The following is a 13,173-nucleotide window of genomic DNA, read 5'->3' as shown; positions in this document are numbered from 1 at the left end:
CCCGGTCCGGGAAGATCCCACATGCCGCGGAGCGGCTGGGCCCGTGAGCCATGGCCGCTGAGCCTGCGCGTCCGGAGCCTGTGCTCCGCAACGGGAGAGGCCACAGCAGTGACAGGCCCACGTACCGCACAAAAAAAAAAAAAAAAAAAAGAATCCTCCTGCCAATGCAGGGGACACGACTTCAAGCCCTGGTCCAGGAAGATCCCACATGCCACGGAGCAACTAAGCACATCCACCACAGATACTGAGCCCGCGCTCTAGAGCCCGCGTGCCACAACTACTGAAGCCCCTGTGCCTAGAGCCTGTGCTCTGCAACAAGAGAAGCCACCGCAATGAGAAGTCCGCGCACCACAACAAAGAGTAGCCCCCGCTTGCCGCAACTAGAGAAAGCTCGCGCACAGCAACAAAGACCCAACACAGCCAAAAATAAAATAAATATATATTAAAAAAAAAAGAAAACCACGTGTGTATCTAGCAATCCTGAATTTTTATAGTAAATAAGTATAGTAATCATACAGCCATTAAAACAATTATGAGGATTACAGTGCAATATGGAACAGATGTTCGATAAGAATGTATAAAAAAATCTGAACTCAAAGATTTAAATTATAAAAAGTATGCATATATATAAAGACTAGAAAGGAACATGGGGGGAAAAGTGGCAGAAAGTAAATTTGCTTTTCAAAATTATTTTCTAAAGGTCTTTAAGAATGGTTACCTTGGGGATGGGGGGGAACATAAGGGTAAGAAATTAAGAGGTACAAACTACTATGTACAAAATAAATAAGATACAAAGGTGTAATGCACAGCACAGGTAATATAGCCAACATTTTATAACTTTAAATGGAGTACAACTGCTATGTTGTACACCTGGAACTAATACAATATTGTAAATCAAATATACTTTAAAAGTTTTTAAATGGCTACCTTTAAAGGGAAAGAGGGAATGATATATTTTTATAGTATTTTTAGCTTTATATAATAGCATGTACTACTTTATACTTTTTGTAATAAATCACTTATTATAGTATCACTATGTTATGGGGGCAATAAATAAAAATAATAGAAGAGAAAAAACCTTTAGACCGTTATAAAATGCCAGACTGATAAGGGGAAAAAAACCCCATGTCTCACAAGGGAAATAAAATCCATTGTCAATTCTTCGTGCTGAGATAATGCCGAGTTGATTATATTTACCAGAAGGTGTCTACTCTTTCCCTTTAGACCTGCTTGGGTTGTTTCCCTAGTTATTACACCCCTGAGTAACAAACTTGATTGTATTTAACACAAAGTTTTTCTTCTTTTCTCATATTTCTGCCTGGGTAATTTCCTTGTTCATAGCATCTCCCTCTAAAAGCTGCCTTCTAATCTTGCCCCTGTGGGATGTCAGTGCTTCTGTGGCTCTAACAGAAGAACTGTTCCAAAGTCATTTTGACAACTCTCTTCAGCTCACCCATGACTGAAGTGAACTCTTCAGTAAATGCTGTCAACCTCAAGTTAAAGTGGATGTTCCACTGAATCCTGTAAACTCAACAAGCAGTTTTCTCCCCTTATTGTGAATTGCCAGGAACAGGTTATAAGGCATGACCAGTGGAAGCCATCTCCGTAACCTCAGCAGGATACTGAGATGGTATATCCAGCTGGACAGCCCTGTCCAAAAACCGCAGTAGTTCAGCATTAGCAATCCAAAGGAGACACTGTTTCCTGCCTCCCAAAACCTGAAGTTCAAAATAAAACCTGGTTTCCAGTCAAACGCTAACATGGGTAACTCCATTATAAACTGTTGTTCCCCCTCAGGGTGACCTCGTTCCTACTGCCCCCTTTGCAGAATGACTCTGCAAATTCTCTCTACTGACTGATGGTAATATCTCCCTCCCAATGGTCATGTCTCCTTTCTCGAGAAGCCATGACACTGAAGCATTATGGCCAAAGTAAAAGAACATAGGTCTTGCACGGGGCTTGGCATGTCCAGGACAATCAAATGCAACTGGCTATACAGAAAGGTTGAATGTGAACCTAAAGCAGAAAGTCAATAGCAGCCACTGATTTCCACCCAGGCTACATTATCCCTGAGGGCACCTGCTGTGATTTTGAATGAAGCCTTTAATAAACTCACAGAATGTGAGAGGCGGAAAGTCCTTGGAAATTTTGAAGACCAGGAAGATGGGTGTATGCAAAATGTATACCAGTAACTTGAGAATGAGAGAGTGTTTCAAGCAGAGACACTGTGGAAAACAATCCTACACAATCAAAGCTTTCCCGCCTCCTTAGTGTTCACATGACCTATCCCGAGGGAACAAACAGTAGCTTCAGCACAGAGACTAGCTACATCACTTTGCCTAAACTTTTTCTCTGAGGAACTCCATGCTCCTTTTACATGTTCTCAGTGGACTGCATTCTCAGCCCTTACCGTGTAATAATCTACTGGCCTCTGGGATAGGGGGCTGTTTCCGTCTCAGAACAGTTCCCATTTCAGAAGAGAACTAGAACATGAGAACACTTTCTAGAGTGATGGAAATTTTCTGTATCTTAATAGGGGTGAGAGTTACACGGGATTTTCCATTTGTCAAAACTGTCCATCTAAGATTTGTGCACATCAAGCTAAATAAGTTTTACCTTAAAAAAAAAAATCAAGTACAAGGCAGGGAGTAGATGAAAAAGAATGGCAGATACTGATACTTGTTTAAGCTGGGTGATGGGTATATGAAGGTTCATCATCCTTTTTTACTTACTATGCTTATACTTGAAATTTTTCATAATAAAAAATTAAAATGAAGACGGACAGAACTGGAACAAGTCTTAAGCAAATTAGTCGAGAGCGTAACCCCTGGGGATATAAACAAAAGCTTTTAGGGAGAGAGTAAGGCAGGATAAAGAACATGCGAGCCAGAGAGAACAGGAAGCATACTCCTGGCGGTCCCCAACGCTCAAAGATGATACAGGATGGCCTGGGATGCCCCAAAGGCCCAAATCCACCACACCCGCTCCACACAAGGCCATGTCTGCATGTCCACGGCACAGACCTGGATTTCTGGGCACAGTGCAACACACACAGTCTAGCACACCACTGAGCTAACTGTACAGTGTATTTAAAGAAACACGTTTTATGCTAAGAATTAAATTATGCACTGGAGGAAACTAAAAGACAAAACAAACGCACAAACATAAAAAAACAGAAACAGACTCACAGGTATAGAGACCTGGTGGTCACTAGAGGGGAGGAGGTTGGGGGGAATGGGCAAAATAGGTGAAGAGGTATTAAGAGGTACAACTTCCAGTTATAAAACAAGTCATGGGGATGTAACATACAGCATAGAGGATATACTCAATAATATAGTAATAACTTTGTATGGTGACAGATGGTAACTAGCTATTGTGGTGATCGCCTCATAATATAAAAAAATATCGAATCTACTGGTACAATATTGTAAATTATGCTTCAATTTTAAAAATACACTGCAAAGTTACTTTTTTTGGACAATTACTATTTTCTTGATAGTTTTGATTCTTGGTGTCTCAATCTTATGCACGAGAAATAAAAAGGAAAATTATATACTAAAAAATTCAATGTGATACTTTGAAAAATGAATTACACCAAATCCCTACTTGCTGAACCAGCTTATGAAGTTCCGTTATTTGTATATACATCTCAATGTGTCAGCCTATTTCAGGGTAAAGGGACTAAGATCTAGCTGTAGAAAGAGAATGTTAGTGTCAACAGGTGGCAAAAAAAAAAAAAAAAAAAAAAAAAAAGGGACATTCTCTTAGAGGCAAATAAAATAAAACACCTTTCCTTTCCTGCTTGATCATCCTCTTACCTTCGGCCCGGATCCAATCGTCCATGAGGGCCCCGAGCAGGAAATCTGTTCAGGTGGCTCAGATGAAGTGTATGGGATGTTTGGAAGAGACTCAGAGCTGCGGAAAGGAAATGGCTGGTGACTCAAAACCCCTAAATATTTGCCCAACTTTCCTGTCCCTTTCTTCCAGTGCATGAAATACCCACATCTATCCTGAGAGCAGCAACCTAACAGTTACAAGTCCATTCATCCCGAGTACCCCATAAAGCCACACCCCCAACATCCATGCCACTGGTACTCACGCTTCTGAGGAAAGAGTGGGGGAATCCGGTGAGGCTGGAAGATCAGCTGGGGCTGAGCTCCCAGAATCCCTTGCTTCTGGCCCAGGGCTGCCACATGTAGAAGGGGAGGTGCTGGGGACTTCAGTAGGGGCTGCAGGACAGTAACCAGGAAATTCAGGGCATCCCATAGCTGACCTGCTCACTACCTTGGAAAGATGCAGCCCCAACCCCTTGACCAAAGTAGGGTTCCCTCCCACCCCTTTCCAATAAACCTGCCAAGGAGAGATGAATACCTGGTTGGAGAGAGTTTGCACCTTGACAGCATTCCAGGGCACTGCCTGGCCTGGGTTGTATGCAGCCTTCACCAGCACCTTCTCACCCAGCTGGGGCAGCCGGCCCTTCACCACACTGCCAGCACACAAGCCAAGAGACCCAGTCAGGAGAGAAACCCTGGCCAAGCCACCCTGACTGTCCCTATGAGGCCCTTCCCATCAAGATTTCTCACACCTTGCATAACAGCAGCAAAGCAATGGCATTATAGCGGACCCACCAGCATGGTGACAGACCTGAATCCAATAAGCATTTCCAGAAGGGGATCAGCCTCAAGCCTACCTTAGCTGAAAAAAGACCTCTTCATCCACCACCCCAAAGTAGTCATGCAAACTGGTAACAATGCCAGTGAAGACCCGCTGCTTCTCTCCACCCTATAAGAGAAGAGCGCAGTTTAAAGGTAATAGGGAGCATTTGTCCATGCTCTGCCATTAGCATCTCATCTCTATCCACCCCGCCCCACCCCCAGCTCAATCAGAGTACTGCACGGATTCCCATGGAAGGAAGCATACATATAGAAGGAAGCATATGTACAGTGGACATAATCAATCTTCTGGCGGGGAGTCATGATGATTCTTGGGTCATAAGCTTCTTCTAGGATTTCCAGTTCTTTAATTCCAAGAAGCACCCTAGAGATCTCCCTAGAGCCAGAACCTAGGACTCCCCAGTCACAGATGTCTAGTCGCCTCTAGACTGGCCGGGGACAGAAGTGTCAGGAAGGAGGAACACTGTGATGTAAGAATGAAAGCATCGGGCAACCATGCACGCTGGGGTAGCCCCGAGTGCCGAAACTCACTAGATAGGATGCCCAACCTACCTGAAGGTGCCTGGCATTTTGGGACAGGTCTGTGGCCACAGGAGGAGTGAGCAAACCGGGAGGAGGACCCAGGAGAGATGTTGAAGCTGCGCCTATTGGAACACAGAAGCAATCCAGAAACTGCACCTACCATCTTAAGCACTAGATTCAGCTAGAGGAAATGGTAAACCCAAAGAGCAAAGTGGATCCAAGCATGTCCCACACAGGGTTTCGCCAACAACTACTGTGGTCATGCTTTTTCCTAAGAAAAGTCAGCAGCAAATTGCACTCCACCAGGGAAACCCCAAAAACCACATTTTGAAAGACTAACTCCAAAACACACACTTCCCAGTACTAGGCCAGGTAGAGATAAAGGTGATCACCTGAGAAGTTGCGTCCCCCTGGTAATGGGTTGATCCGCTGGCGCTTAAACTGGGACATTGGGAATGCTGTCCTCTTTCAGAGTCTTGGGGAAAAACCTTCAATCAGAAAAGAAATAAATTAACAGCTCATAGGGAAATTTTCCATCTACCCCAAAAACGGAACTAAGGATCTTAAGGAAAATGGAGAGATAGATACTGAGAATGAAAGAAGACGGATGGTGAGAATATGAGAAGGAGCAAGAAATGGAGAAATTACAATGTTCCAGTCAGCCCTCACAATAATCTAGTGGTGGGCGATACTGTTATGCTCTTTCAACGAAAAGGAAACTGAAGCTCGGAGGGACTGAGACTTGCCCGAGGCCACATAACCAGGTAGGTACAAAACTAGGACTCACACCCAGATCTCCCGACAACTTAGAGCTCCTCTCACTATGCCACGCCACCCTCAGATGGTTGGGGAGAGTGGAGGGTTGGAAAGAGCCCCGATGACATTCATTCATTCAATGCATCCGCCAAAGAGCTCCACGCAAGGCCCGGAAAAATGGAGGAGGCTGCTGCCGGAGAGGAGATGGTGTGGGCCCTCTCCCCGGAAACCCGGCCCGTTGTTCCCCGGACGGGCGGGTGGGAAGACAGCTCCGTGGCCCGGCCGAACGCGAATCCGGCTGCGCGCCCGCCCTCTTGCTCCCGCGCTCCCCGGCCCTCGGCTCCCGCCTCAGCAGCCGCCGGCGCCGACTCTCCCGGGGCGGGCCGCGGCCAGGCCACCGTGGGAGGACGAAGGCGCGCGGCTTCTCCTCCTCCCGCCCGCCCCCAGGGCCGAGACCGTTGCCAGGGAGACGGAACTTGCAGGCCGAAGGGGGGCTCGGCCCCTTCCGCCCCCGGTTCATCTTCGAGGCCCGGCCCTCGCAGCCCCTCGGCCAGGGGAGGGGCGAAGAGGCAGAGGGGCGGCGGAAGGCCCCCCAACCCACCTGCGGGCCAGGGCCGCGACACCGGGGGGACAAAGACACCCGGAACCACCACAGCCGCTGCTGCTGCCGCCACCGGAAGCGCCTCTCCGGAAGCGCGACCACTGGTCGGAAGCTGCCTCTCTCCCGGATATGGTCCCTCCCTCCTCTCCACTGACCTCTCCCTTCCCCCACCCCGGCCTGCCATCCCGCTCCAACTGTGGAGCGGAAGTGCGCTTTCCCCGATCGGATGCGTGTTAGGAAGCCGCGCCTCAGTGGTGTTCTCTCTTACGTGTCCCATTAGAAAATCAGGCTTCGGAGAATTGGTTCCTGGTCCCAAGACTGCTGGAGCTGGAGCCCCAAACATAAGGGAGCACCTATGCCTCATTCTGGCAGATCCCAAGACCGCAGCAGCAAGAGAACCAGCTGACTGGAGGAGGAGGAGGAGGAGGAGGAGGAGAACCAGCTGACCTCCTCCTGACTGGAGGAGGAGGATGCATGATCAGTGGCCATTTCCAGAAGACATCCCTGTGTCTGATTCAACCATCCCTAGCCCTACCCTTCTGTTGACGGCACACCCCTCCACACACGCCTCCTGGGTACCTGCAGGAGACTAAACTTTCCCCCTTTCTCAATTAACAAAGAGCTAGGAACCTAATAGCCTATGTAGTAAGATAAACCTCCACAATATTTAGGTATATATTTACAAAGAGTTCTCACAGTCATTTCCTGCAGTCCTTACATCAACCCTTGGGGGATAAGGAGGTCAGGAGTTAGTGTCCTCATTCTCAGCTATGAAACCTGAGAGACCTCAATGAAATGACTTGCTCAAAGTCTTGCCACTAATCACTGGCCATTTTCGTCCCCATTAGCAATCCCAGTTCCCCCTCACCCTGTGACCTCCCCATCACCCTCCAGTCTAGCCTCCCTCCAACACCCTTTCCTATTCATTTAACATTCACCAAGCACTTTGAGACAGTTTAATCTCACTTTACCCTCAAAACAAGCCTGTGAGGTAGGTAGGACAGGCATCATTATACCATCTGGGAGATTAAGTGGGTAGCTATGGCTCAGAAAAGTTAAGGGATTTTTGTCAAGGTCTAAAAGCTAGTATGGGCCTCTGGTTTCAGCTGTGACGTGGAAAGGCTAGTAAGGAGTAAAGCAGCTGAGAATAGACCTTGACGATTACTCTGCTGTTCCCCATGTTGTCCTTGACTCCCATCCCTGGTGCAGTCTTCAGGCAAGAGTCAATGCAGAGGCAGCCAAGAGAGCACCCTTCTCTGTCCTGGGGCTGCCCATGCAAGTATGAGGAGGAGGGGAGGACTCCAGATCAGTAACTGCCCACTCAGGAGTGAAGGTCAAGTCCATCGTTCTGCAGTTACCTCACCCTGAAGACTGACTCTTTGAGTGCATGATTCCAGAGAGGTGGTTGGATTCAGCCAGTTCACGACACTGACGGTCCCACAGTCCCCAGCGACACGCTGGGCCCCGACAGATCACCACGCCAAACACACTCCGTGGACGCCAGATGAATCAGTAAGTTCACATTGCCTAAGCCCAGGGATTTCTGGCAACCAGGGAGGAGCCCGAGAGCTGCTGCACCTTGGGGCCTCTCAGGGACCCAGGCTTCCTTGGCTGCTCAGAGGAGAAAGACTCAGCCCTTTGCCTCAGAGAGAAAACTGAGCGTCAACAGCTTTTCCTGGCGGTGCCCAGAAGCAGCAACAGGGCAGAGGGCGAGGAAGAAGACTTCGCTGCACTCCCCCCGGCTGGGGTTACAGCCCTGCACCAGGAAGTCTCAGCATACAGTAAGGTTTTTTGCTCGTTGCTTCTTAACCACTAATGATGGCATAAAGGTCTTCTGAAGGGTTTGGCCTGGAGGCCTTTCAGGGAGCTCCCTTGATGCAATCCTGTGGAGAAAGAAAGGAGGCACTAGGCTAGGAGGAAGAAACAAAGGTAACGATGGCCCCAGAGTTGACCAAGCATTGTGGGAGGACTGGGGATATTAATGGACAGGGATAATCCCCCCTGGAGAATTATTCAGTATAGACCCCTACCCCCCAACCCCCGGCATCCACTGTGGCATCCTGTGTGCCCTACCTTGCTTTCCTGGGGAAACCCAGGGAGGTGACCTAAGTTTCAGCTTTGAGGGGTGAGGGCTTGCTGGGCTCATGTGAGGATTTCCCATCTTTTGGTCCTGGCTCTGCCACTGACTCACCGTGTGGCCTCGGGAAAATGACTTCCCTCCCCAGCCCAGTCCTCAGCCTCCTCATCCATAAATGGGGTGCTTTAACCACTTTCTGTTTCTTCCAGCACCCTCTCCGAGACTACGTCTCTCAAATTTTGCAGGGACGAAGGTGACAAGGGGCAGCACAGTCTTGGCATCCTAGCTCGTCAGGCTCCTCCCTCTTCCCTGGGCTGGGCCGCAGGACTCACCTGGGGGCAGAGCCATCAGGTAGGGCAGCGGCTTCAGCAGGTCGAGGGCTCCTCCACCGGATCCGGTTGAGCAGGACCTTGACCTTGTTCCAGTGGGAGAGATCCCGCTGAGCAGAGGGTGAGAGGGTCACCCAGGGCCCCTCCCCAAAACGTACCCCTGACCAAGCTCCCCGAGATAGCTGTCAGCACAGCCAGGGCAAATCACCTGTTCCAAACAGGAATCCGCTCGTTTTCTAGCACACATCCCAACCACCCCCGACCTCCACCGCATCCTGTCACCTGCCCCGGCGTACATCCCTCACCTACCCTGTGCCCCTGGGAGGGTGGAAAGGTGTGAGCTGGCTCTGCCAGGGCCTCTGACAGCCTGGAAGGGCTGGTGCTGGGCACCCCTACCTTTGGGGGTGAAGCTGTTCTTGCTCCTTCGGAAAGAGAATCCAGTTACCCAAGGCCAGGAACAGGAAGGCACTCTCGTCAAGCCCAGAGCTCAGGGGGTCTGCCTATGGGGACCTGGGCCGGCAAGATACAGACAGAGACACAACTGCGCCTCACCTGCCTCCTCTGTGTGGCTGAGCCGCTCCTGCTGCCCGTGTACCTCACTGCCCAGGGCGTGAGAGGGTGGAGGTGAAGGCGCCAGGCCCGGCTCCTCCTCTTTAGGATCCTGTGCACAGGAGAGACGGGCTTTCAGGGCCTGGCTAGAGGGCTGAGGCTGTTCTGAAGGGAGTCCTGGTTCCAGGGGTCCCCCCCATCCTCTGCATCCCCCACTCACCTGCCTGCCCGCTGGCCCGACTGCCCACAGCTCACTCACCCCAGGGGCCCTCTGAGTCTGCAGCTGCAGGCAGAGCTGCTGCAGCCTCGCCATCTGCTCCAGCACCAGGCACAGGTGTTCCAGGTAGCGAAGACCCTGCCCTGGGAGGCAGGCCCAGGCTTCAGGCCCCAAGCCCCCCACCTGTGGGACGTAGTGAGGTAGGGGAGAATTCTGAACTCAACCAGACTCCCACCCTAAGGGGCCAGCAGACGGGGGCAGGATGAGTCAGGACGGAAGCACACCCAGCCGAGTGCCAGGCAGGCCCCGGACCTGCCCACCTCCACACGGCTGGGGGCGGGGTGAGGTAAGACGTTCTCACACAACCCATCAAGGCGGGGTAAGGAAAGCCCCACCCCGAGAGAGCTCCAGGGAGAAGAAGTTGGGGGGCGGGGGCATCTCCATCCCACGCTTGAGAGTTGGCACTCACCACCTCTGCTTCTTCCAGGCCTGCCCCTAGGTCACTCTCTGCCTCGGTGGCCTCCTGTCCTCCTGCTCGAAAAAGGGGCATTTCACGCTCAGGGTTGCTTGGCGGCTCTGGGGAGCGGTACTGTGACAAGCTGGCAGAGGAAGTCGGGAGCTGGCGGGACCGCTCCAGCACCTGCTCCAGCTTGCGACTGGCTAGAAGCCGGCTTAGGCGGGCAGGAGGCTCCATGGCACCCAGGGCCAGGGGCTCAGCGCTCCGCACGGGCTCAGAGTTCAGAGAGTCTTGAGAAAGGCCCGGTGAGGTGGCTAGGGACCTGTCCCCAACCGCCATCTCCACTCCTGAGTCCTGGGAGGCCAGTTTGAGAAGCGGCACCTGCCTCCCAGGTGCTCTCAGCCGGCCATGCCCCTTGCAGGAGTCTGCCGGCCACCCTGGCGCGGCATCCGGGATCCGTCTGTAGGTGCTGGTGACTCCAGGCACTACACAGCCACGTGCCAGGTCCTCGCCAGCCCCATCTGCAAGGAGAGTCAGTCATCAGGCTGGGCAGGCTGCCCCAACACCCCCGGCATTCCTGGCAGCTGGCCACATTCCCTGAGGAGGAGTGTCCTGGGCCAGAGGTGACAGGAGGAGACTGGTCGGCCACAGCCCCGCCCAGATCTCTCTCCAACCCTGGCTGGGAGATGTTAGAATGGGGTTCCCTTTACCAAAGTAATGGTTAGTGATATCTGCCTTGGAGGGGTGAGCACTTTTTCTTCCAGGGTTCCCTCGTGCTCCAGCCCCTGAGCTTGGCCTAAGACCTCTGAGCCATAACTGGGGAGCGGTAGCCTCTTCAACTGCTCCCCATGGGGAAGTATGACTGTGCCCCAGCCTCAGGGAGAGGGGGAAGGGCGCGAAGAGGGAAGCCTAGGCCCACACTGGCATCAGGATGCAAAAGGAAGTCCATCCTGGAATTCCTGGGGGGAGTGGGTAGTAAAAATAACAATCGCTATAACCATCTTGGACTTTTGTTCTTTTAAGTGAGAAACAGAAGCTTTTGGAGAGTTGAAAAGGAAAAATTTAAACGGCAGAAAGGGAACCAGGCGGGCAGGGGGCAGGAGAAGAAGCAGCGTGATCGCCCATTCGCTGTCCTCTCCTACAGCTCTCCTGGCCTGTGCCAGGCCCTCCTGCGATCTGGGTGCCCCGATTGTAAGGATGCAGAAACGGAGGCTGGAGACGATGGAGGGCCGCCTTCGTCTCCCTGCCTGCCACGCGGGAGAGCTGGAACGGGATGCCAAACCAGGCCCCTCTGGGCAAGGAAGTCGACCAGGAAGTCCACCCCTGCGCGGCTCCTTTGGAAAGGGGTCCGCCGCCGCGGAGAGAGCTTTTCGCAACTGCGGGCTGGGGCAGGGGCGGTCAGAGGAGGATCCAGACCGGGAATTAGAGGGAAGTGGACCCGGAGGAAATGGGACGGAGGTGGCGGTCGGTTTAAGGCCAGAAGCCAGAGGGTCTCCAACGGGCAAGGCGCGATCCCCCGGCCCTTCCTAAGGGAAGCGGCGAGGAGGACGCAGCGAGGTCGGGCGGGCTGTGCCGGGTGGGGCGGGGAGCGCAGACAGGGGCCCGGGCGCGGGAGTCGGCTCCAGGTCAAAGGTCCCGGCCGGCCCCGGGGTGGGCGACTCACCCCGGCCGCCCAGCGGCTCCACGGCGAAGACGCGCCGCCGGCCCAGCATGGCCCCAATCCCGGCCCCGACACGGCGCCCCGGCCGTGGCCGCTGCAGCCGGACGGAGCGATCCCGGCCGGCGTCCCCGCGCCGCTGTCGGGTGCGCGTCCGGACCTGGCTGGGCGAGGCCCCCGGACACTCTCAGCGGGGATGGGGGAGGGACGCCGGGAGGGGTGCGCAGGTGTGCGGGCGCTCCGAGAGGGGCCGCGGGGGCGGGGCCTGGTCCCACCCCCCCCCGCCCCCAGTGCCGGCGGGGCGCGGGCCCCAATCAGCGGTCCTTCGGACCCCGGGCGGCCCCGCACGGCCGGCCCCGGACGTGGAGCGGGGACCCCTGCCCGGAGACGCCGTCTGGTTCGTGGCGCGGGGTCACCCCGCCCTCGGTTTCCAAGCGGGGTCTGTCTTCCTGCCGCCGAAATGAACCCGGGCGGGGATGGGGGGCGGCGGCGACCGGACGCGAGCGCGGAAGGAAATGGAGCCGCACGTGCAGGCGGAGGGAAGAGAGCGGACCTGGACACCAGCGTACCCGCGCTCCCAGCTGTGTGCCTTGGGGCAAGTCACTCAGCCACTCAGAAACCTGGCGCGATCAAAGGGGGAAGTGACTCCCGGCACAGGAAGATCCTTTCCAACAACTGCAGAGCGCCTTGGGTTCTGGGCTAGATCTGAACCCCCTCCTCGTCCCACATCTCTTCCTCACCCGGGTACCCTAAAGCTGGGGGCTGGCGCGGGGGGAGGGGGCTTCAGGATCCGGGGAAGCGAAACAGGGGGGACAGGAGGACAAGCCTGAGGTGCTGGAAGTGTAAATGCTCTCCGGTCCCCGCCCCCAAACTCTTTGGGTCAGTGGGATTCCACCCCCACCAACCACCGTGAAAGGGGGCTGGGAGCCCAGGCAGACACTGATGGTGAGACAGCCTGGTGACCAGATGGGATGGTGGCCTCTAAGGAAACTCCCAGCAGGACCTAAATTCCCTGGAGGGAGATAAGGGAGCTGGTGGACGTGCAAACTTGCACCTGAGCCTCTGGGGGAGGAGGCTGGAGCTGGAGCTGGAGGCGTTGGGAGCAAGTGGTTATTAAATGGGAGGGAGAAGACAGTCTGCCACCTCCTGCTCCCTCCTTCCGTTCGGCCAGCACCCTACGCAGGAGCCGTCAGCAATCAGAGTCACGAACTACAACATTCTAACTTCTGGGAAACAGGCCTACAGCTAAGCCCGGGGAAGAATGAGAGCCTCTCTTAACACCTTGATTTTTCAGGCCAACCTCTTCCCTGCTAGCTGCGGGTTCTCTGGGTTGCC

At 53.6% G+C, this 13,173-nt stretch overlaps 2 protein-coding genes across 6 annotated transcripts; both read right to left on the bottom strand.

Moving 5' to 3' along the window:
* Nucleotides 1-3,788: 3,788 nt before the first annotated feature.
* On the bottom strand, nucleotides 3,789-6,685 carry LOC114483899 (cell cycle and apoptosis regulator protein 2-like). 2 transcript variants are annotated; one of them, XM_028485714.2, is made up of 7 exons: nucleotides 6,553-6,685; nucleotides 5,588-5,683; nucleotides 5,226-5,317; nucleotides 4,691-4,782; nucleotides 4,372-4,486; nucleotides 4,100-4,229; nucleotides 3,789-3,915 (listed from the first exon to the last, which is right to left on the bottom strand). In XM_028485714.2, the coding sequence occupies exons 2-7, from the start codon at nucleotides 5,643-5,645 to the stop codon at nucleotides 3,815-3,817; spliced, it is 588 nt and encodes a 195-aa protein (XP_028341515.1). In that variant the 5' UTR covers nucleotides 5,646-5,683; nucleotides 6,553-6,685; the 3' UTR covers nucleotides 3,789-3,814. The 2 variants fall into 2 exon arrangements, with proteins under 2 accessions (XP_028341515.1, XP_028341516.1); XM_028485715.2 differs by lacking the exon at nucleotides 6,553-6,685 and adding an exon at nucleotides 5,983-6,271.
* An 827-nt stretch (nucleotides 6,686-7,512) lies between these two features.
* Nucleotides 7,513-12,037, bottom strand: CUNH8orf58 (chromosome unknown C8orf58 homolog). Of its 4 annotated transcripts, none has more exons than XM_055083076.1 (7): nucleotides 11,845-12,037; nucleotides 10,194-10,702; nucleotides 9,767-9,907; nucleotides 9,511-9,619; nucleotides 9,268-9,380; nucleotides 8,962-9,068; nucleotides 7,513-8,435 (listed from the first exon to the last, which is right to left on the bottom strand). In XM_055083076.1, the coding sequence occupies exons 1-7, from the start codon at nucleotides 11,891-11,893 to the stop codon at nucleotides 8,324-8,326; spliced, it is 1,140 nt and encodes a 379-aa protein (XP_054939051.1). In that variant the 5' UTR covers nucleotides 11,894-12,037; the 3' UTR covers nucleotides 7,513-8,323. The 4 variants fall into 4 exon arrangements, with proteins under 4 accessions (XP_054939051.1, XP_054939052.1, XP_023986685.1 ...); XM_055083077.1 differs by having other exon boundaries at nucleotides 8,962-9,044; XM_024130917.3 differs by having other exon boundaries at nucleotides 9,511-9,907.
* Between the last annotated feature and the right edge of the window lie 1,136 nt (nucleotides 12,038-13,173).

The sequence above is a fragment of the Physeter macrocephalus genome, unplaced genomic scaffold (assembly GCF_002837175.3).
Source record: "Physeter macrocephalus isolate SW-GA unplaced genomic scaffold, ASM283717v5 random_706, whole genome shotgun sequence".
NCBI classification, from domain to species: Eukaryota; Metazoa; Chordata; class Mammalia; order Artiodactyla; family Physeteridae; genus Physeter; species Physeter macrocephalus.
This window is presented reverse-complemented; position numbering and strand designations above follow the sequence as displayed.